The 22,685-nt window shown below is 31.6% G+C and overlaps 1 protein-coding gene across 6 annotated transcripts in view; it reads right to left on the bottom strand.

Moving 5' to 3' along the window:
- Positions 1-5,753: 5,753 nt before the first annotated feature.
- LOC136974593 (bromodomain-containing protein 3-like) overlaps positions 5,754-22,685 on the bottom strand; it is a 129,670-nt gene continuing 112,738 nt past the window's right edge. For 4 of the 6 annotated variants that reach the window (XM_067269520.1, XM_067269518.1, XM_067269516.1 and 1 more), the window contains 4 exons: positions 15,889-16,059; positions 15,567-15,692; positions 13,687-13,821; positions 5,754-7,038 (listed from right to left, as the gene is read on the bottom strand). In XM_067269520.1, coding sequence (XP_067125621.1) covers positions 7,022-7,038; positions 13,687-13,821; positions 15,567-15,692; positions 15,889-16,059 — 449 coding nt within the window. In that variant the 3' untranslated portion in view covers positions 5,754-7,021. The remainder of the gene's footprint in view (positions 7,039-13,686; positions 13,822-15,566; positions 15,693-15,888; positions 16,060-22,685) is intronic. The other 2 variants (XM_067269517.1, XM_067269522.1) reach the window with 1 other exon arrangement.

Raw genomic sequence — 22,685 nt, 5'->3', positions numbered from 1 at the left:
AAAAATAGAAAATCAGAAAGAATTGTATGATTTATTTTTTCTATTTTTTATGCATGAATCGTTATTTTTTGTATTAATACAGTATATTGATTATTTTATGTTTGTAATTGTTTTGAAATAAAAATACTTTAATTTTAAATATTACAATTTTATTTATATTTGTAGTAATACAAAATTTGTAAAGGTGCCCGTAAATATTATTTTGCCTGGGGCCCGCGAAGGTCTAAATTAGGCCCTGCATATAAGGAATTGTACTGCAATTACGTAGTATGTTGTAATTTGTTTAGAAAATAATAAACGTTTAGAAATTGTATGTACTCCATAAAACGACCAAAATTTATGTGCATATAAGTTTTTAGCTATTACGTTAGACTTTCTTCAAGACTTAATAGTGATCGGCGATGAAATAGATTGATGTTTGCATGACGACTGATGCAGAGCCGGCTCGAGGCAGGTTCAGCGCGTTCGCCGGAACCCGGCCCCGCGTGTACGAAAACTCATCAGACATTTTGCAGGACCCCCTGTATAGTAGATAGAATATTCGGGTGTGTGTGGAAAATGCAATCGCATAATCTACTAATCGGGCCTATCGGACTACTAGTAACTACAGCATACAAGTTATTGCACGCAAAATGCCCATCGACATTGACATCACACGAAAATGTAAGATGCAGCAAGCAAAAATAGGCGAAGATATCCAAATTGGCAGTACCATCTTCAAAACAGAGAACCTGGAAAAAGACCACCCCTACTGTGACACCATCTACAGCTATGCAAACATTTCTTGCAACCCTGACCACCAGAGGGCGGCTAGAATTACAATTTATACCGAAGGCTCTGGCATCGAAGGTGGAATAGGCTGTGCCTTTGTGCATGTGATGATAATCAAGAAATCCACCATCAAAAACACAGGATGCACAATAACTGCAACGTTTTCCAGGCCGAGCTCCTGGCAATCTGCAAGGCCCTGGACTGGACAGATAACACCTACAACAACTTAGAAATCGATATCTTCACAGACTCATACTCGGCCCTCAATCTTATCTATTCTGACAAGCTACATCCACTTGCTGTGAACATAAGGAACAAAATAGACACCTCCCCTAATGGTATTCAGATCAGCTGGGTGCGCTCTCACCAAGGAACGAGGGGAAACGAGCGGACAGATGCCCTTGCAAAAGAAGCAGCCTTAGACAACACTATCACTATTTAATATAACAGGATCAGCAAGGGCACCCTGAAAAGACTCCTTTGGGAGGAAGCCATCAACAATTGGTAGTTACGCTGGAATGAATATAATAATCATATCACTTATCGGTTTATACCCGACATCAATCAATTCCTAAAAATTGACTGGTACACCCCTAATCACTTCACATCGCAATTCTTGAGCAACCACGGAAAGTTCGCGAGTTATCTCGCCCGATTCACAGACCGCACCAACGAGAACTGCCCAATCTGTATGGTCAAGGATGACGCAAGCCACTATTTTTACGATTGTCCAATAACCAGCAGTGAAAGGAATGAACTTTGTCTTCTCCTGAGCGAGATAAACATCACTTGGCCATGTGGCCTACACGATATTTGGAAGAACCGGGAAATTTATCGTATTTTCAAAAACATAACAAAGAAAATTGTAATGACCAACAGCAAATTTCTCCTGGGAGAAGCTGACTGACTTACCTAACGGGCTTTTGGGTACGGGCCAATTGTCCTTCCCCTCCCTTCAATACCTCTGAAGGGGTTTTGGTTAACCCTAGGCCTCTCCCTCTCAGGCTGGGATAAGTCTCCCACTTCGGGCATAAGCACTGCCCTCCTGTTCTCTTGTGTACGTCCTCTCCGGGCTTCAAGCTGACGCGCGGATACTGTACTTTCATTTTTCTGTGATTTCCCACTCTGTTGCATCTGTACTCGTCCATGTACTTATTGTAAACTATTTCAATTGTACGTTTTCTCCCTGGTTGTGCCTCTGGCAGGTACTGTAAGTTCGCCGAAATGGGGGGAGTTTTTATTCCCAACCGTCGGGATGGCTAAGGGCTATTCGCATGTGGGTGGCGGTTTTGAGGAGGCAGAAAAACAAGCGTTTCACATAGAAACCGTTTATTTTAGTCGAAAATGCTTACATAAATTTAGCAATGGTCCTTGAGTTCAGAGCTTTAGGTTGTTTTCGGTTTCGGTCTGGTCCTACGCTGGAGGGGCCCCGTAGCAACGTCGAGTTAAAAGTTCGAAATTCTGAAGAGACAGTGCACAAAAGATGAACGGAAACACTACTATTGGAGGTAAATGAACACAACAGGTAGTCTAGAGGAAGCTCTTCTGTCCTTGACATCGAAGGCTTTATAATTTTCTCGGGATCGAATCATCGCTAATTGGCTAACTCTTCTCCTCCTCGCTTCCCAATTGGTATCCCACCTGTCTCCAGGTGTAAATGGAGCTTCGTTAGGTCGCAGGAAAGGTCGACAAAAGAAGGTTTATCCGACACCGTCTTTTAGACTATGATCGCGTTTAATTGTTGACTATGACACCTACGCTCATTTTGATATATATATATATTTTTTTTTTTCTAGTTTCATTTTGCTTTCTAAACTGCGTCTTAAATTTTTAATATTTTTCTTTCTAAATTTTCTTTACCTAAAATTTTGTTTTTCCCGTTACTCTTTATGAGCGTCGACATCAAAGTCCGGTGTCGCCGACTCGACACTTATAAAAGTTATAATCTTAGGGTTTGACTTAACAAACTTGTACATATCCCCTTTGGGGGGCTATTTCCGGGCCTCACAGTACAGGGAATTGTAAATTATTTTACAGTCAATAAACATGAATGAATGAATCTACTAATCGATGACAACTTGCTGCACACTGACACGAGTGCAAGATTTCCTCTCCCGTCTTTGCATTGAAATATTTCGTTGCAGCGTGTTGCAGACATTGACATTAAATGTTGTCATCAAACGTTGGCGCGATGCAACACGGGTGCGGAGGACATTAGGTGTTAAGGTAATTACCCAATTAGAAAACACCAATTTTGATTAACTTTTAACAGAATAATACCATAAGCAGATGGGAACATTTTTTTTAATAGCGATGATTTAGTTTGAAGGCGTGACAAAATTCATCAAAGTTCAGTGTAAGTCCATAAAGCCTTTGTATCCTGGTAACTAAAATCGTTTTTTTATTTTTATTTTTACTTTTTAGTTAGTCTAGTATGTAGTAATAAATAATATTTTAAAAAATCTTTCACGTGTCTTATTTTGGGCGTGAATGGATTAAACAAAGACGCATCAGGCTACCCCATTGTTACCGTGTTCAATGTTGAACTAATAAAAAATTATCTTCGACCATCGATAAGCCAAGACCGATTTACATCTGTCTATTCTTTCAATAGAAAGCGAAGTAGCAAACTCAATTTTGATGACGTAATCAAAGATTTGGCGGCGAAAATAGCGATAAAAATTATGTAATATTCATCTTACAAAAAATATATGTAACATCCTTTGTACTTAAATTTCGCAATAAGGAATTTATTTATTATAAGTATAGGACTTGAATGTATTCTGGTCACGCCGGCCCTGGACTGATGATATACAGCCGTTCATGGATATAACGCCGAATGTTGTGTTTTGCATTAGAAAACTTAAAAATGTAAGCAACGGGTGCTGAAAGATTCATCCGTTAAACCCGAGAAAAATTCATCATTGGGAATTCCATAACCACTATAATTGTTTCTTGGTTTAAATTACGTAAAAAGCGTAAAAATCTTGGAACTTGTGAACTTTTAAAGATCGCAAACCCCAAGCTTTATTTGTGTTAACTTCTTATGATTAAGTTTAAGGACACGCTTACGTAACACATTGTGAATGGGCTTTATTCCCGTACCGTTAATCTTAATGCGATACTTACACCATTGTTTTAATCGTTAACGGAACCAGAAGAAAATTTAAAGAGAGATGCAACGAACGTTATTAAATATTCATATTGTATTTATATACTAAATAAGGAGTTTATTTAAATTAAAACGAAATTAATTTCGAAATTCTATTTTATGGCGGCGCTAAAATATAACTTTGAACAAAAACGCTTGTTATCGATTTGAATAAAATGAAAATCAAAAATACATCAAATATTTTATGGATTTTTCAACACCTCTTGTCAACTATATGAAACTGTCATAGAACATACCAGTACCGTCTCGTGCGTTGGGTTAGATTACGAATTTACTGACGATCAATCAGTATTGATAGAGGCGGCCAAATATCTGTAGCATGCAGGCGGCTAACGGTGCAAAACCGGCCTTGTTACAGCTTATAACAATGTTTAAAGTTTTAACCGTACTAGAATTAAATTCTTTAAACATTTCACTAAAATGTTAATTTTTATTGTATATACTGTTGCAGTCATAGTGGTCGATAGTCAAAAACAATTTGTGTCACTGATAAACAGCAATGAATTCTGAACTCATTTTTGCCTGTACAAGTCTAAAATGTCTTTATGCTATACCACTCTATTTTTGCTGTTACAAGATACAGCAAATGTGTGAACATAATCACTTCACACCCATTATTTCAATGATCTACAACCAATCCTGTCTTTCTGAGACAGGACATAGAAGAAATAATTTTATGCCATTTGAGTCTGGAAGTACGAAGCTGAATGAGCAATTGAAAGAAACATATCCTAGAAATTCTGAATTTGTATTTTAAAATATTGTAATATCTATTAACTTTACCAGAAGTGAAATGATATATGAGATTTCACAATGAATGAAATACATTGGGCCTGAAACATTTCTATTCTTTTCATAGATGAAAATCGATGAAAAGAATAGAAATGTTTCAGACCCAATATAAAATTACGTACGGTACATCTAAACGATAAAGATCTGAAAATGATGTTCCACTGTAACACCTAGTACCGAGCACTAGTGATAAATGAAACTTAGGATACATTTGTAAAGCCAAATGAGCTAAATGAATTATTAATGAGTCGATTATAAAATACTAATTCGGCTTAAGGTTCGTGCCCTTATGATGACATTTCAAATGAAACAAAATTCACAAAGAAGCATCCGATACTGATGAGATTTTCGGTGACACTGTGAAGAAAACAGCATCTGATGATACTGGTGTTTTTAAATTCACCTGAAAGTATAAACTGTGGATTAAAAAACTGAATGAAACAAATAACTGCCATATGAAACAATCTGAAAAAAATATATTGAAAAAGACTGCACTAGCAATATTCATAATTTTGATTTTAGAAACAACAGCTATTTTGTTGTGAATGAACTGGACAAAATGTCTGGGGAAAGAAATGCCTTCATTCTCATTTAACTTGTTTGACTTTACAAATATACCCCTAATTCTCTCTCTTTCTCGTCGTATCCTCTCGTGTTTAATCTGCTGAAAAAATCTAGAAACGAGTTGCGTAACTTTTCCGGATTTTATCAGATTATATTTTAAAAATAACATTTGTATTATTAATCAAAATAACTATCTAAAATTATATGTGGCACCACCTGTTACAAGATTTTGTTGTAAAACTTTATATATATTTTTAATTATTATAAAATAGCAGGTCTCAAAACGTGGAGATTTGCAAAAAACTCCGCGGGTCAAATCCGACAATTCCGTTACTTTTCCCCGGTATGTCTATATAATGGCCGGAAAGTAAAAATCAGATAAATCGTGTATTATAACTTGATAGCAGTATCCTATAATGTGTATTTGAAATATTGACAAAATAAACATCTCCACTTTTTTCAAAAGTTAAGAACAGCACGATTTATTTAATAGAATCAAAGAATGTACAGTAAAGCAGTGGAACAAATTTTGACACAATCAAGCTGATGAGAATATCAAGAATGATTCATGAATACTGTCATATTACCTAATATTTACACATCATCTTGATATTTGTGTTCATGTTGCTATGAAATCGTAGCTATTCAACATGATGAAAAAAGGCTTATTGCTGATTAGTACCAACAAATACAGTCGAAGCTAGACAAATACAGTATATTACAATCTGTGTATAGCTACGCATGAACACTATATGTAACCACACTAGACGACAATTAAGATGCAAATGAGGATGATAATGAAAGATGATGTGATTGTGATGATTGAAACGATGATAGTCAAAAACCGCACTCCGTCAAAAGAGAGTGCGTATTATATCTTTAACTGAGATGTTTTGCGTCGGTGATCGAGATGTCTTTGTTTCGTTATTGAAAATACGTCTGGTATTTGTCAATAAGAAAACAAAATATACTTACTTTGTCCAGCAAAAACTGGACGTTTAGTTTTTACGAACAATTGATGTAGAAAACTCCTTCCTATGTGTGATAAAAATGCCACGTGCACTCTCGAACGATGTGGGAAGTGCCAAAGCGTGTGCTTTCCATCACTGACAGAAGACAATTCCGTGGAAGTCTTTTGTACCACAAGAAATAGAATTTCTTAGTGGATATGTACAAAGAGCAATAATAAATAATTATAAAAAGAAAGCAAAAATACATGTCATTTGGATTTGCACATCAAATAATTGCAGAGTAAAAAAAATTGTTTTGTGATGATTTTTTTAAGGGATAATTATTATAAAATCAATGCATAATGGGAATTTGAAGATTTCCGCCAAATCTCCTCTAGATGGTTTTCATAAATATGACAATGCTCGGTGACGAATGCCGGTTGACTTTACAATATGCTTTTGACATTATGACTTGCTCTGTTTAGAACTGATTCCAGTATCTTGGATGTAACCACTTGGCACTCTTGCAACAGACTAGATGATGTCAGAGAACATTAGTTTGCCAACTTGCAAACAGAAACATCCAATATCATTATATTCTAAAGAGACAAGTCACATATCAAAATGATTTGCTTATATATAATTTATCTAGATATACAAAGGGAGTGCCATGGAGTGTTCTCTTTTTCAGTTCCTCTTCTAAATACAGATCACAGCAGAGATTCAATAGTCTAATTTTTCTTCTTCTTGATCAAACACTTTTAATTTTTTGTTAACTATGTTTAAGGCCTGCAAGAAAAAATATCATTCTAATTACTATCTTAAGTATGAAATTAAACACACAAAAATAAAAATATTGCTTTTATATTATTATTTAAAAAACTCTCTATTAAATTGTTTTAAATTACAGGAAAATATGAATTTCCTAAAAATCTAAAATCGAAATAAAATAATATTCAATTGTTGCTGCACAAAAAAAATTAATATTGCTACAAAAGGTGCACAAACAAAAAAACTTTAATTAAAGTGATTAATATGTTTTAAATTTCCCAATTAAATAGAAGCAAGGCTGTCTAGAGAGGAGCTGGTAATTTTTCCCTGGACCTAGAGAAAAAGGAGCAAGTAGTGATTCCTACTCACTACCCATTATTTTTTTTAAAGCTTTATTATTAAAGAAACATTCAACATATTTCATTTGTTAAGCAAGATTGGTCAAGCCAATCTGATAGCATGCTCCACAAAAGCAAATCAAATATTAATTTTGTTTAAAATAAATTTTATAAATTCTTGGAATCAAGTCATAGTTCAGAAGAATTTTTCACTGAATATACAGTAAGGGATGTGGTTTATAGATTCCGGCGGAACTGGGTAGTTTTTACTACAGCTTACAGTAAAAGAAAATGTTCAGTTTCCTTTAGCACATGTGTGCGGACATGTGCAATGAATGGATTGAATGGAAGCATGACAAAATACAATTGAATCTACTTGGTAAATATTTGCATGCAAAAATTTTGTATATGATACTCTATGAAATAAAAATTGATTTTCAAATTGTTCTTTGTCATTAATCAATCTTTTTGCATGTATTTACTTGATTTTCAAATGATCTCCTGGCAAAACTAATAAATACATTTGCTGTCAATTGCTGTCTCAAATATATAACATCTGACAGACATACAAAAGTCCTCACATAAGCACTTCACTATTATAGTGGAGCATGCTAAAAAAAATTGTAGACCTATAAATTCCCAATGTTGGCTGTCTGTCCTTCCTTAATCTTGAAAATGGTGTTAAGTAGATGAGAGTCAAGGCCGAATATGAAAAGCTTAGAGATAGGATGCCCCAATTAGCTATATACAGGTATCCCTCATATAACACAGTAGTTATGTTCTGAAAAAATTCCATGTGCAAATCCGTGCAATACAAAACAAACGATTAATGCAAAACAGGGTTAGGTTACAGAGGTTAGCAAAAGGATACTATTCTTTTTCATGACTAAGAGAAATATGTTTATTAAATCAATCGATAATTTATTTCCGGTCAATAATTAATTAACAATCACAATTAAAAGTACTGTATTATGCATTAATTAATTAATATTAATTTTAGTTAAACGAGGACGTTTTCTTTTTACAAAGTTTTATTTTATCTCAGTTTTTTTTTTGTTGATCTTGATCAGAAGTATCAGCAACATTTTCATACTTTTTATTTTTATCATAAAAATGAAAATATGTTATTAATCAAAAATTTGTTCTAGTAGGTCGCATTTGTTCAGTGGAGTACCAAGATATCGCTGTATTTTGTTCACCATTTTATGAATGATTGCTTACCCATAGTTAAAAGGAAAAGTTTAATAGCACTTATTGCACTATCAGTTTTCATTAAAGTAAACCTGACAAAAAGCACAAAATAATTTGAAATTTCAATATTCTAAAATCTGTGGGCAAATTTGAGACGACGCATGTGCTTGAATTAAAATAATAATAATAATAATAACAATATTATTATTATTATTAATATATTAAATAATGAAGTTCACACTTAAAAAATTGTGAAATTTTGTATCAAGGATTTCCAAAACAGTGTTAAAGCAAAACCATGCTGTACAAGGGATACCTGTACGAACTTCTGCTTTGGGCATGAAATCACATTATTTCAATTCAAAAATTTTCTCTTGAATGGAGTTAGATGATTGGCATGACTTCACTGTCAACAGGAAGAGTATGACCTACAAGGCCCAGATTCACAAACACTTGATACTATAACTTACAACAAAATTTTTTGTAAGTCGCTAGATGCAAAAAGTGTCATATTCACAAAGCACATCGTAAGCTATGATATTGTAAAAAGCCTGATAATTATTATAATATCTAAGAGCTGTCATAGGTCTACGTACTGGTGGCAGAGTATTTGGTTCTATCGATAGATAATCGATTCAATAGTTTTTCTGATTATTTCTTCTGAACATTTCTGATTTGAAACTTGTAAGATGCTATCAAATGATGAAAAAATTGATAGAATTTATAGAATGTCATCTGAAAAAATCTTGTTCATTATAATTTAATGTTATCTTTTTCAGCCAAAAAACTGTTCATTTGTCAATTTATTTCAAACTTCTTCAATATTTCTATTAATTTAACTACCAGTATCAATTTTGGATAGATTTAGTTCTACACCTAGATCAGTTACATTTTTAGGTATCATCTATTACACACACAAATAAATAATCTAAAAGTAACTAATTCCTATCCATGTTTTTATTTTTTATTTATTTTAATTGTTTTTATTTTAAGGGTGTTATTTGTTTTTATGATGTTATTGTAGGGGGGAAATCAAATAATGTCTACCATGACTTTTCCTCTAAATGTAATAAAATTAAATAAATAAATTTTAATTCTCAAGAAATATAATGATACCTTTCCTCAAACCACAAATTAAATACCACACGCAGCAAGAAAATTCTAGAAGAAACGTCTTTACTAAAACAAAATCAGTCACTAGTGATGTCATAAGACACACACTCATTGCCAATTCCTTCTGTTTTATCATAAGTGCTGCAATGTGTTTTGTGAATATGAAATATAAAATATTGTTAGTTTCTTGTAACTTTATGATATTGGAGAGATACTATGTCATATCTTACGAGACATTTGTGAATCCGGGCCCAAAACACTACTAAACTAAGTGCAGTGTGATGAAAAATTGCAGCCTGGCATTGTGACAAAATCCCAATAAATAATTGCTCGTTCTACCTCTGGCAAGCTCCCGACAATCCAATCTAGCTAGCGGCAACAATTCTGAACAAACTGTGTAAAGTGAACAAACACATTACATTACGTGTTTTAATAGATTCATAAAAAATTTCAAACAAAAATATCTCCATTCAGTTTCACTGGACAGAGATTTTACTATATATGAATACACAAAGTCCAATTACAAAATGATAAAAATAGAAAAAAAATAATTCAACAAACAAATCAAACTTAAATTACATCTATTACACAAAATTATAAATACTGTAATAACCTATAATATAATTAAATGCATTCTCATAAAATATGGAAGATATTCTAATAAAATAATTTTGCATTTATAGCAGACATTTCATCCATGCTTCTTCAAAAGTATTATGTATAAAATTGATATTTAATTGTTCATAAGACAGAATAGCTAAAATACAGTAGTAATATTTTTAATTATTTGTAACAGACAGCAAAATAATGAAAACATTTTATGAATGTATTATTAGAGATGAAGTGATTAAGTTTGATGATATAAAACAGATATTTCTTAAAGTTTTGTTTGAAATGCCCTCATTTGGGCAGTCTCAAAATTCAAAGTTCAGCCTTTTTTCACTGAAAAACATGTGACAAGATGCATCTATCTGGATAAGCTTCAAAGTTGACATGGCCACAGATGGTAAGCAACAGGTCTTCATCTACTAACAGGATGGTGCAGTGCTACATTTTTTACTGCAACAACTGTGAACACAGACTACCACACCAATAGATTGACTATGCCAGGTAATAATGATCACCAGTTGCTGCTGTGGTCTCTATGCTCGTAAATTAACTTGGTGTGATTTTTTTGTTGGGGTATGTAAAGATTATTTTTTATGCCACTGCCAGAACTAAGGGATCATGTCAACAATACCTTTGCTTGAATTGACAGGGTCATGCTGCACTGGGTGTGGAACAAACTAGACTACATAGATGATGTGTGCAGAATCATCAAGGAGACACATACTGAACACTTATAAATAAAAAGAGCTAGTGAAATTTTCTACATATATGTACAGTACACTGTGATAATTAGCCATATGAATAAAAACAAGCATTACCTTGTAAAATTTAAAGGAAATTCTTTTAAATGTATGAATAAAAATAGAAGCAAAACCTTATACTTATGAGCACAAACCAAATGCTTTTGAATGAAGGTTTTGATTTAGTAAAAAGTATTCTGTATGAATAAAAGTAAGCATTTACTTCAAATTATAAGCACATCCTCCAAAATACCTGCATCTAGTTAGATATAAACTCAATTGCAAGGAGTGTACTTTGTTGTTGCTTTTATCTAGGTTTATCGGCTTGTTAACATTTAACCATGGCTGAAGTAGTTAATATCCCGGCCAGGGTACCGAAATCTATACGTTACCTATTCGTTTAGCAAAACGGCCAGGGTACCGATTGATCGTTACCCTGTTAACAATCGATTTTTATAAAATTTATCGACAACAGATGTCAGCACTTGACGGCATTGTCTTGTTTATCGTTCATTCTACATATTTTTGTCCAGGTGGTGTTTTGTCGACTTAAAAAATTTTAATTATCGGTTATTTTTTCTTAATTTTTCATTTTCTGATAATTTTTTATTTTATTTTTAGCATATTCATGCAATAATATTGCTATAATAAGTTGATTTATGCTATAATAAGTTTATTCAGCTATAATATGTTAATATATCGTAAATATTTAAGTTATGACCTTCAGTTCTGATATTTTATATATTTTTTTTAATTTTTAATTTTTAATTTTTTTTTAAATCTAAAATATTAGCAAATGTTACATCTATTGCTATTGGTAATCGTATGTTTATTACAAAAATATATAGTCTTGTTTGATATGAAATGAATAAAGTATATTAGTTAATTATATTAGATGAAAGCAGAATAAAGTTCAGATTTCAAACAAATGTTTGATATAATGTGCGATAATTTCACAACGAATAAACGTACGTGCATAAATGTAATATCAAATTGTACAGAACAATATTCTACGTCATTCTTGCTCAGTGACAATAAGAATAAAGTAACCAGACAATGTTAATTTTGACAAAAAGTAACAAATTTTCAAGTTTGAATGTCAATTATCATATATTATTTTTTTTTTTCTCATAAATTTTTCAAACAAACTTTATTGAAAAATGTCGTATTTAAAACTAACTATATTGATAAATATATGTGATTTTTTTCATATGAATCAAATAATAATTTAATTTTTGGTGAATTATTTAAAAACTCAATTGCAAGGAGTGTACTTTGTTGTTGCTTTTATCTAGGTTTATCGGCTTGTTAACATTTAACCATGGCTGAAGTAGTTAATATAAGGAAGGTTAAATATTATAATCTTCATTCCTCTCCAAAAGTCAGTAATTTCAAGGCATTATTTAGGTTTAAAAAGAAAGTGTTGAATGGTTGGCACAATTTTTCAGGAGTGACAACTGAATCACAGGGTAGTGTGTTAACTTCTCTATGAAAAATGAAAATATGTTTAATATATTTTGCTGATCCTGGATTCCAAAAAAGATATAGAAGTAGAACTTAGTGTAAAGCAGTCAACAGTGTCATGAACTGTGCACAATGCTCTGGAGAAAATCATAGCTCAAGCTGATCGTTGGATAAACAACAGATCATTCTGTTTTGGAAGCAAAATAACTATAGCAAAATAAATACCACTTTCCAACTGCAATTGGTGCGAGTGACAGCACTCATGTAGGAATAGAAAAACCTAGACTTCATGGTGATGAGTACATTAATCAAAATGGAAAACCCACATGAAGCATAAAAGCTACTTGTGATACGAGATGCATGTTCACTAGCATTGACGTTAGTTGGATATCTACACTAGTTAACAAAGGCCAACGTGCGTATGATTAATATGAATTGAATACAGCTAATAAAGTAGAACATAAGGATAAGATTCAACGTGCCATAACCTGCATGTCATGAACCTTTTACTCGTATGCCAAAAGCATTTGCTTAGAAGTATAAGGTAATTATTATTCATACCAAACGAAGGGAATACTTTGAGCAAAAGGTAGAAGCAAAAGCATTTACTTTTACTTCTATCCTATGCTTATTAGCATTTCATTCTTTTTATTGATATGGGCCATTATATTGAATATAAAGCCTACAATAATTTAAAGAAACTGCTGCAATTATTTGAAGACATCCTCTATCTATATAGCTCCACACACAAATATTTAAAAAATTCTTATTGATTACACATGACAGTTTGGGTTACATTCAAAAATATAAAGTTATCTAAAAGGAAATTGTTAACATTTATATGAAAAATTCTTTTAATGATAAATTAATTTTTGCTCAGTATGATAATTTTTGTAATTTACAGGAATTTTGCAACAAATTTAAACTTTTCTAATCAAGTATAGCAAATGGGTTCAGATTAAAATAAAATTCAACTAATGAAGATAAAGATAAGTGATATGAATTCTGATATCCTATACAGAAACTGAATTTATGAAAACTAATATAAATATTATAAATTTGTTTAAATTAATAAACAAGTGATTGATTTATAATGTTTAAATATTAAAATCCAGTTTAATAATTTTTATATTAATTTATTACATCTTAGAATAATATACAACTAGAAGATTATATACACACTCATTACTCATATTCTAAATAAAATTTACCTGATTCTGAATCACTGCTATCTGAAGAACTACTTGTGCTGCTGCTACTACTACTGTCACTATCACTGGAACTGCTACTACTTGCACTGAGACGACTTGTACCACTAACCACATCAACATGGGAGTTTTCAGATTCTAAAGGTAACATTTTTATTAAAACATTTATTTTATATTTTTTATTATAATTTTATTAAAATAAAAGTATAATATTTTAACATTTTCCATTCTCCTATTTTATATCACAATTCCTTACTTTTAGCATCTTAAAATGAAGAAATTTACAATAATTTTAATTAAAGATTAATGTTAATGAGTTATTAAATATGTGTAGGTGTCTGTGATAAAAAATTCAGAGAAACTTGATAAATTTATGTGCATGTCAATAAATCTTCAAGCAATCTGTACTACACACCTCTTGAAGTGTGACAGATGTTCAGATGGTATTCAATTTCTCACCAGTTGTTTTATGTAAACATCTTATATGATAATTAGTGATGTAACGAATAGTATATTCGGCCAAACTATTTGGCTTGATTAACGCACGTACGAAAATTGGCACGCAAACTGCATTATGGCAAAGATCACCGTGCTCTCTATTGGCCCACTGTCACTACGATTTTTTCTTCCACTAGGTCTAAATTATTTAAATTAATTAATTAAATTATAATTATTAAACTTAATATGAGATGGAGCCTAACATCTACCTCTAGTGCCAAATTGGTTTATAATTTATGTAATAGCCGTAAATAGCCCGCTATGATTCGGCAGTTGTTGGTATTTAGATGTAAGTTATAACTTATAAGTTATTTTATTTGCAATCGATCATTTTTAACTCTTTAATTAAACACTAAAATTTTGTTTTTACTACGTATTTGTAGACTGAATAGTACCTAAGGATATACTTTAGTAGGGATGTATGGTCTAGTTTCTCCCCAGCTGTGGAACAGTTCAAATATATTATTGGGGGTTTCTATTTGTGATATTTTGTTGCTATTGTTTCTGTCAATATTTTTAAAATTAACATGATTTCAAATGTTATCTTTTGTATATAATGAAAAATGCTCATTCTTTGCTTTATATATAAAATAAATTATATATTAGTTACTCATCTTCTAGAAATAGATAAATAATTCTTTCATTAAATACGATAAGTTTCAATAAAACGTTTCGTAACTCATTTTAAAATATCGTATAAATATTAAAATATACGCAAATATGAATGTAACATAATTAACTAAACAATAACATTAATGCCCGATACATTCTAACCTACACGTCATCAATGCCATAAGATATCGGGCTAGATAAAGGCTACATTATTATTTAACTACGAAATAATTTAATACTAGAGTTAGATGCTATTTCTTATTAACTTTAATAATTATAGTTTAATGTTCAGCATTAATAAAAGTTACAAAAATGATTAATTTATTGTGTTTTTGTTATTTCTTACTCCTGTTTTTAGGTATTCAGTATTCGGCCGAATAGTGAAAAATAGGCCGAATACCGGGTAGTAACTGAATATTCGTTACATCACTAATGATAATTAATGCACCATATTTTATGGCATAAAAGAGACATGCTCTTTTCAGCATAGACTACTTAGGAGAAAAGTATTTAGTGTATTTAATTTAAGCCAATCTGTGCCTTTGGTACTTGAACCCCAAATTTAATCCAATGAAGGTTTGAGGAATTCATTAACCTATGGAATATTGCAACTTCACATATGAGACATAGAGTGAGTTTAATCCACCTCTCTTTTTTATTTCTGAACAAAAGTTGTATTTTATATGCCATAACATAAAGTATATTAAAACTGGTATCTTTAATAACTGTAATCAAAATAATTATAGTTGTATAAAGAATAACTGAAACATTACCCTTTTTCGTGGGTTTCTTCCCTGATGTTCCGAGCTGGCCACTAACATCTTGTAATCTTTTTTCTAACTCCTGTTTCTTTTCACGGACTTGTTCTTCCTTCGTCTTGCCGGTTACTTTTTTGGCTGCTATATGTGTAACATCAATAAGATTTAATACAATGTAAAATATTTTGATCCACGATTTTCATATTATAAACTTTTATCTTTTCCTATTATTAATTTATTTTACTTTGTAATGAAAAAATTATACTACTTGAACTACTTTATCATTAAAACTAATCTTCTTAAAGTATCTTACTGTATAGTTTTTGAAAATACTGACCATATGGTTTTCTAGGTTTTTTCCTTAAACATGATGCAACGTATGCTTCAAGTTCCCTTAATGTAGAAGGCTTTAAGGTTTCAAAATCTATTTCGATTTCGTCTGGATTAGAATCTCGAAGTGATGGCTCCCTCGATTGGATAATGTGAACTACTCTTCCTAACTTGTCACCTACAAAAAAAAATAAAGAATTTTGCTTTCTCAGTTTACATATTACATAATACAATATATTTTATATTTAAACAAAATATATCCAAATTCTGTTTTTACTTGGTCTGGGAAGAAATTCAATTTTCTTTTATACAATTTGTTTTGAACTAATGTGTTGCAATAAATCTTATTTTGCAATAAATTTTATTTTGTTTCTAAGAAAAAATATTCATATTTCATTTTCTAGAATTTTGCTCTTTTTAAACATAAATTTTATAAATTTCTTTTTAAGACTGTTTGTTTAGTAAATATTTAATAGAAAGCAAACATTTTCGTTTGTTTTCTATAAAATATTTACTACTGGACTTTTAAGGTTTGAGTGTTAATTTTTATGTTTAAGACTACTTTGCACTATAAAGAGTCGATTCCAACCTGTTCTGTTTTGTTTGGGGATTAGTTTTAGATCATTATTTTATTTATTTTAGGGCATTTTATTTTGTTAAGGATAGACTACACACCGTACCTAAGTAAAATTCTACAAGGTCTCGCCTTACTATGACAACTGCTGGCAGCACCAATTATGTCATAGAACCCAGAAATGACATCTTGGGGGAGACTTCAACTGGAAGTTAAAAGAATGATCTCCTGTCCAAATTGTCACCAAAATTCACACAGAAAATTATAAAAGATTAATGTAAGGGCGATGACACAATAGAAAGACAAGACTACTGAAATTTAAAGAAATGTTTAGTGACTTACACTTAAGTACATAAATAGAATCAAGTGGGCAGCATATTCATATATCACCACCACAACCGCACTATAACAAGGAGGTGAAGCAGAGATCGAGTGAGGTTTAAAGAAATGCTTTTCAAGTTTCACTGATGATGTAGAACTTTAGCTGGACTTATGGAAAAATTGGCATGGAAAATTTCATTTGGAAAACTGTCCAACTGTAGCAAACCTGGAAACCATATGCACAAGATAAAGAATTCATTCATTGCCCAAATGCCAATTAATTTAGAGAACACTTGGAAGTAAGACATTACTGTTCCATTAACAAACTGGTATGAACAGTGAACGTGTATGAGTTATGGTAACAAACAACAGAACCTCGAACCTTGACATTGACTGTGACACCAAATAAGACTAGCCCACAACCTTCTCAAAATATAAGTCCTAACCAAATAAGTAATCCTGATAATTTTGTTCGTAGATGCTACTTTTGCAGAGAAACTGGCCATTTCTCCAAAATGTGTCCAAACAATTGACCTGCAAATGTCAAAGTGATCCAACAAACAAGACAACCGAACATGATACCGAACCTTAGTTTATGTAACAAACCATTAGGAGATTTATATGGGCTCTCAATAAGAGTTATAAGATGTTACAGCACACTTAAGTAAATTTTAAGATTTGGCTGCTTTTATAACTTCTTTGAACAACTTGTAGCAACAATGGGTGTTTCTACACAGTGTACACAGCTATGTAAGCAAACTAATGGCATGATCTATTTCATATAAAACAATTATATCATTGGTTTGCTTAGTGCTTGCCCAATTGATTTTTCCTTCCAACTTTATTTTGTAATTGAAGCAGTCAGAATAAATTTCATTCAAAGTCTGATGATTTGTCTGTACAACTGAGTTTCTTCCACTTCCTTTCAATACAGAATAGTTTTCATATGCTATTTGGTGTTAAAAGCACAAGTTATTTCAGTGTTTATAACAGAAAGTCAAATAAAAAGTAGAATCTGAACAAAAAATATAAATTTATTAAATTCTGCCAATTAGTTAATAAATTCTGAACTGAATTTATTAACTAAATCTGAAATATTTAAGCAGATCTTATTATATTAATTGATTTATTCTATTACTGTTACTACTAGTGAAAGAAAGTAAAAATGTAATTCGTGTGTGCTAAATCACTAAGACATATTTTGTATTAGACGGTGCTATGTTGGCGAGTTTCACATTTTTTTAGTCATAGGTCACTGTCTTGTTTGGTCTGCTACATCTCTGTGTGGCAAGGTGTCTTCCCTCTTCCAGCTTTTATTCGTGTTACATATAACTGTATATTTCTGTGCATCATTAGATTTGTTCATTTGCTTCATTTTCTGACAGTATTACTAATTTTTAAGGTTTGAAACCAATCTTCCATTTCCCCATCAAGACAGTATCTTTTTCATGTGTTTTTTTTTTCTACATGGATTTTTCAGGAATGTACAGTATTTACCTTGTAAAAACAGAATAGGATGTATATAGATATGATATATAATTAATTTTTATTTGTATTTCAAACAACAAAAAACAAGGAAAAAATCTATTTATTTAATGTTTAGTTTCATTCAATTTTTCACGCAATATTTCTAAAAAAATACAGCCATATTTTAAAAAGTTAATAAAATACAGTGGAACCTCACTTAACGAGCATAATTTGTTCCAGAGTCTTACTCGTAATGAGAAACACTTGTTAAGTGAAACAATTTTTCCCATAGAAATTAATGTAAAATGCAATAATGCATTCCACGCCGAAAAAATGCTCAAATGTTTTATGTATAACGTTTATTTTAAAAAAAAATTGTACAATATACACTGTTAAAGAGTGTGAATCATCATCATCTTTTCTTCTAGCACGGAATGAACCAATCCTGGAATGAGAATTCGATTTCCAGAAACAAAAAAAAGAAGAAAAAAAATCACAGCTAATATGTTTGATAAACACTCCAAACGATATGCCAAATTCTTGGGTTATGTAAAGGCTATAATTAAATATTAGAAATTAATTAATTTGACTAGAGGTAAGCAGTTATGTTTCCATCTTGTATTAAATATTTAATAATTATAAACAGTTAATTTTTAATTCAGATATTTCTAAAATTTAATTTGGAATCGGTCATTAAATTTAATAACCCAAGAATTTGGCATATCGTTTGGCGTGTTTATTATATAACAAGCTATGGTTGTTGATGTTTATAAGTAATATGTGTGAATACAAGTTTGGAAAAATATGTGATCGCAAGCGACACTAAGATGCTAGCGGAAGGAGTGCTAAACAGACCGATGGAGCATGCCGCATGTGCACAATTCGGGACTTCCCCTCTCCTCGTCACTCGTTATGGAAAATATCGCTCGTTAAGCGAGGCAAATTTTTACAATTTGTTTTGCTCATTATGCGAAATACTCATTGTGCGAGGTGCTCGTTAAGTGAGGTTCCACTGTATTACTGTAACTAATGTTACTATTAGTACGTAACAAGTTCAAACATTCAACTCTGTGGTATTCAACTCAAATTTTTTAAAATTAAGCAATGTGATCTATTAGTCAACAGAAATTTTGTTATAAGTAACAATGATAAAACAATTTGTACTTGTATTAATGGGGATGAGAATCCTAATGGAGGAGATAAGCCTGAAGCAGAGCAAGTGTAACACATTATTAGCATTATTGTAATGTTGTAAGTCATTAAAAGTAGTATTCTTAGATAAATAGTATTTCAAAGTTCACTCCAATTAGACATATTACTAGATAAACACACACTGTCAGAAAGTGTTAAAATCTTTTTTATAATACAAATACAGTGGGTGAGCGGTTAACAAACATAATCCGTTCCAAGACTGTTTTCGCTATCCAAATTGTTCGTTAATCAATTATCAATTTACCATGATTTTATGGGAATCTGATTAATCTGTTCTAGAGACTCCCAAAAATAAAAAAATATATACTTTTTTACTATGTTTATTTATATGTAATAATAAAAGTACATATATACACAGTCTTGCATTTTTATTAGTCATGTTTTTTCTGTTTGTGGGGTGTTAAGGAATATGTCCAATGTTGATTGCTTTTCTCTCTTCTTCAGAATTTTTCGGAAGTAATTTAATTGCATTGTTGTTGTAGAAATCCCTAAGCCTATTAACCTCAACCTGGTTTGGATGCCATTCCAAGATCATTGTTCTGACATCCTTCCACTTCTTCAAAAGATCTATAATAACAGATGTTGGCATTAATCCTCTTTTTCAGAAGAAAACATATCTCGCTGAGTTTCAGATTCCATTATGAGCTCTTCAATGTTCTTCATTTCTCAGATTTAATTTTTGTTACTCCTTTAGCTGCTTGAGTCTTCTTGATTATACTGTATCTTTCTTAGATAAGATTGAACTGCAGCCTACAGGTGAACTACATGGCTTGAACAGGTCTATACCTGTTTAAGCCATACTGCCCACTCTCTACCTTTCCTATTATACCCTCTCTTTCGAAAATAAAAACTGACGCAAAATTAACGAGTGCCTGCTTGATACTCTTGCAAATACTATAAAAAAATTCTTTCTCAGAAAAATAAAAGGCTGAAATTATGAGGGAGAGTTTCAAAGTTCGGAGAAATACTATCCAATCAGTATATACTGGGTTAAGCATCTATGTCAGTGTTTCCCAACCTTTTTTGTGCTATGCCCTACGTAAGCCTTTCTAAAATTCTTATGTCCCCTAACATATACACTTAATTGCCACACTGTTTTGTCGTAACCACAATAAAACCCGATCCTTTCATCAAAGTCTCTTGCACTTTCCAGTCATTGCCAAACGCAACCTAGAACACCAAAACTCACGTCTGTCCACTTCAAGGTCTGGGGAAGGAATGTCTTTTCTCCTCTTTCACCTACATCAGGGTTTTGTTCATATCTTTGTTCTCAGTGGTTCCCAGAATTGTTAATCCCACCCCAAGGGAAAAGGGTTATAAAGAAAAGTTCTAGAAGGAAAGGGAAACAAAGAACAAAAAAAAACTAAAACTAACTTAAATCAATATTTACAATAAATATAGCATACAGCGGCTGTACGGTTAACATAAACTCTGGATGAGTCCATTTTTGAATTGCCACCCTTAAAAATCGAATTGCCTCCCTGTGGGGTGTGGGCCCCACGTTGGGAAACACTGATCTATGTCGACATCTATGCTCCAAAAAGTTTTGAATTGTTGCATGAAGACAAGGGAAGATCAACCAGTATTCATTATTTTATATCACTTCTTCTGTGAGGTGTTCATTATTCAAATATGTGTTCATTGTTCAAACATAAAAACCTTTCGCAAAAGTATTCATTAACCAATCACCCACTGTACTTTCAACGATACAAAATCATTATCATTACGCAAACAAAGGAGGTCGTCCTCACTTCCACATTGTGCTCTTGCTATCCACCCACACTTGAGCTTCCTAACTTGTGGTTTGCACTTTTAAAATTTTTTAACCATGATACCACACTACCCTAGTTACCCTACCCTAGTCCAGTAACACACCACAAACGCATGTCATAAAAATGTTTTGAGAGTTCCAATGCACCTTTTGTTTTTGTTTGCCTTTTATTTCAAATTTTTGTTTTCTTGTACCTACAAGCATCAAATTCCATTGTGAAATTTCAATGTGTAGAAAAGTTAAATGTTAAGAATGTTATATTGCACATAGTGACATTCTGTTCTGAATGTTCTTTAGCCTGATGACAATTTTGTACCGTTAAAAGTATTTATGTTATAAAAAAAGATTTTAACACTATTTGACAGTGTGTGTATCTAGTAAAATTCTTGTTTTCTTTGTCTACTAAAATGTTTTACTTGAGCTTTTGCTCATTAAAATTGTGCATACTTTCAAATCTCATATATACAGGGTGGCAATAATTAAAGCTTCCATATTCAGAGCACTCTGTAGCTGTAACCAATAAGTGACTGACACTAAAATTCACATACAGATTTTGTGAAAAAATTCACACATAAAAAAATAAAAATAAATGACTTCTTTTAGGAGATGCCTTAGAGGGAAAAAATTAAACAACAAAGACAAACTTTTAAGTGGCATTTTAATCTGCTATTTTAAACATTATGAATAATGACAGTGAAAATAATGGCACTGCAAGAAAGAAAGAAAGCTGTAGAACACAATGTTTGTTGCCTTCAAATTTTATACCTGAACAATGAGGCACACATTGAGCAACATTCCTTACATCAGTAAACAGCCTGTGCAGAAGGTATGTCCTTTTAGGAACAAATAAATATGTTTTTGTTGTATTTTTGTTATTTGCTTTGTGTAGTTTCCTGTAAAGCACTCATAATGGAAGTTTTGAACTAATTTTGGTGTCATTCCACTTATTAGTTACAGTTGCAGTGTGCTCTGAACAGGAAAACTTTAATTATGGCCACCCTGTATATTTATAATATATATCTATAAACAATTTCTACATCACTTCTCAAACATTATTGAATATTGAAAGATTAAATGCTTCACTGATATCATCACTTATATATAGTAAAATAATCAAAAAACAAGCAAATAGGATTAATTCAATTACTGGTCAAGAATAAAATATCGACATATTAGTAATTTAAATGTTTCATTTGTAACTTTCTGTCTTTTGATAATTCATGATTTACTATGCTTTAAGTAAATTTTCTGTTTTATATTTACACAAAACAATCTATTTGTCATTATTATTTTTTCTTAAATCAATTTTACAAGATCTGTTACTTTACTTTATAGCATTCACAAAAATTATAAAAAAAAAATCTTTCTACATTTATTTTCTGGATATAGCTTCAAAAGTTCTTAAGATGCAATTTGGACACTTTAGAAGAAAAGAGGAAAACTATAGACCTTGACACAC

Source organism: Centruroides vittatus, unplaced genomic scaffold, assembly GCF_030686945.1.
Source record: "Centruroides vittatus isolate TY-2023 unplaced genomic scaffold, ASM3068694v2 contig_351, whole genome shotgun sequence".
NCBI classification, from domain to species: domain Eukaryota; kingdom Metazoa; phylum Arthropoda; class Arachnida; order Scorpiones; family Buthidae; genus Centruroides; species Centruroides vittatus.
This window is presented reverse-complemented; position numbering and strand designations above follow the sequence as displayed.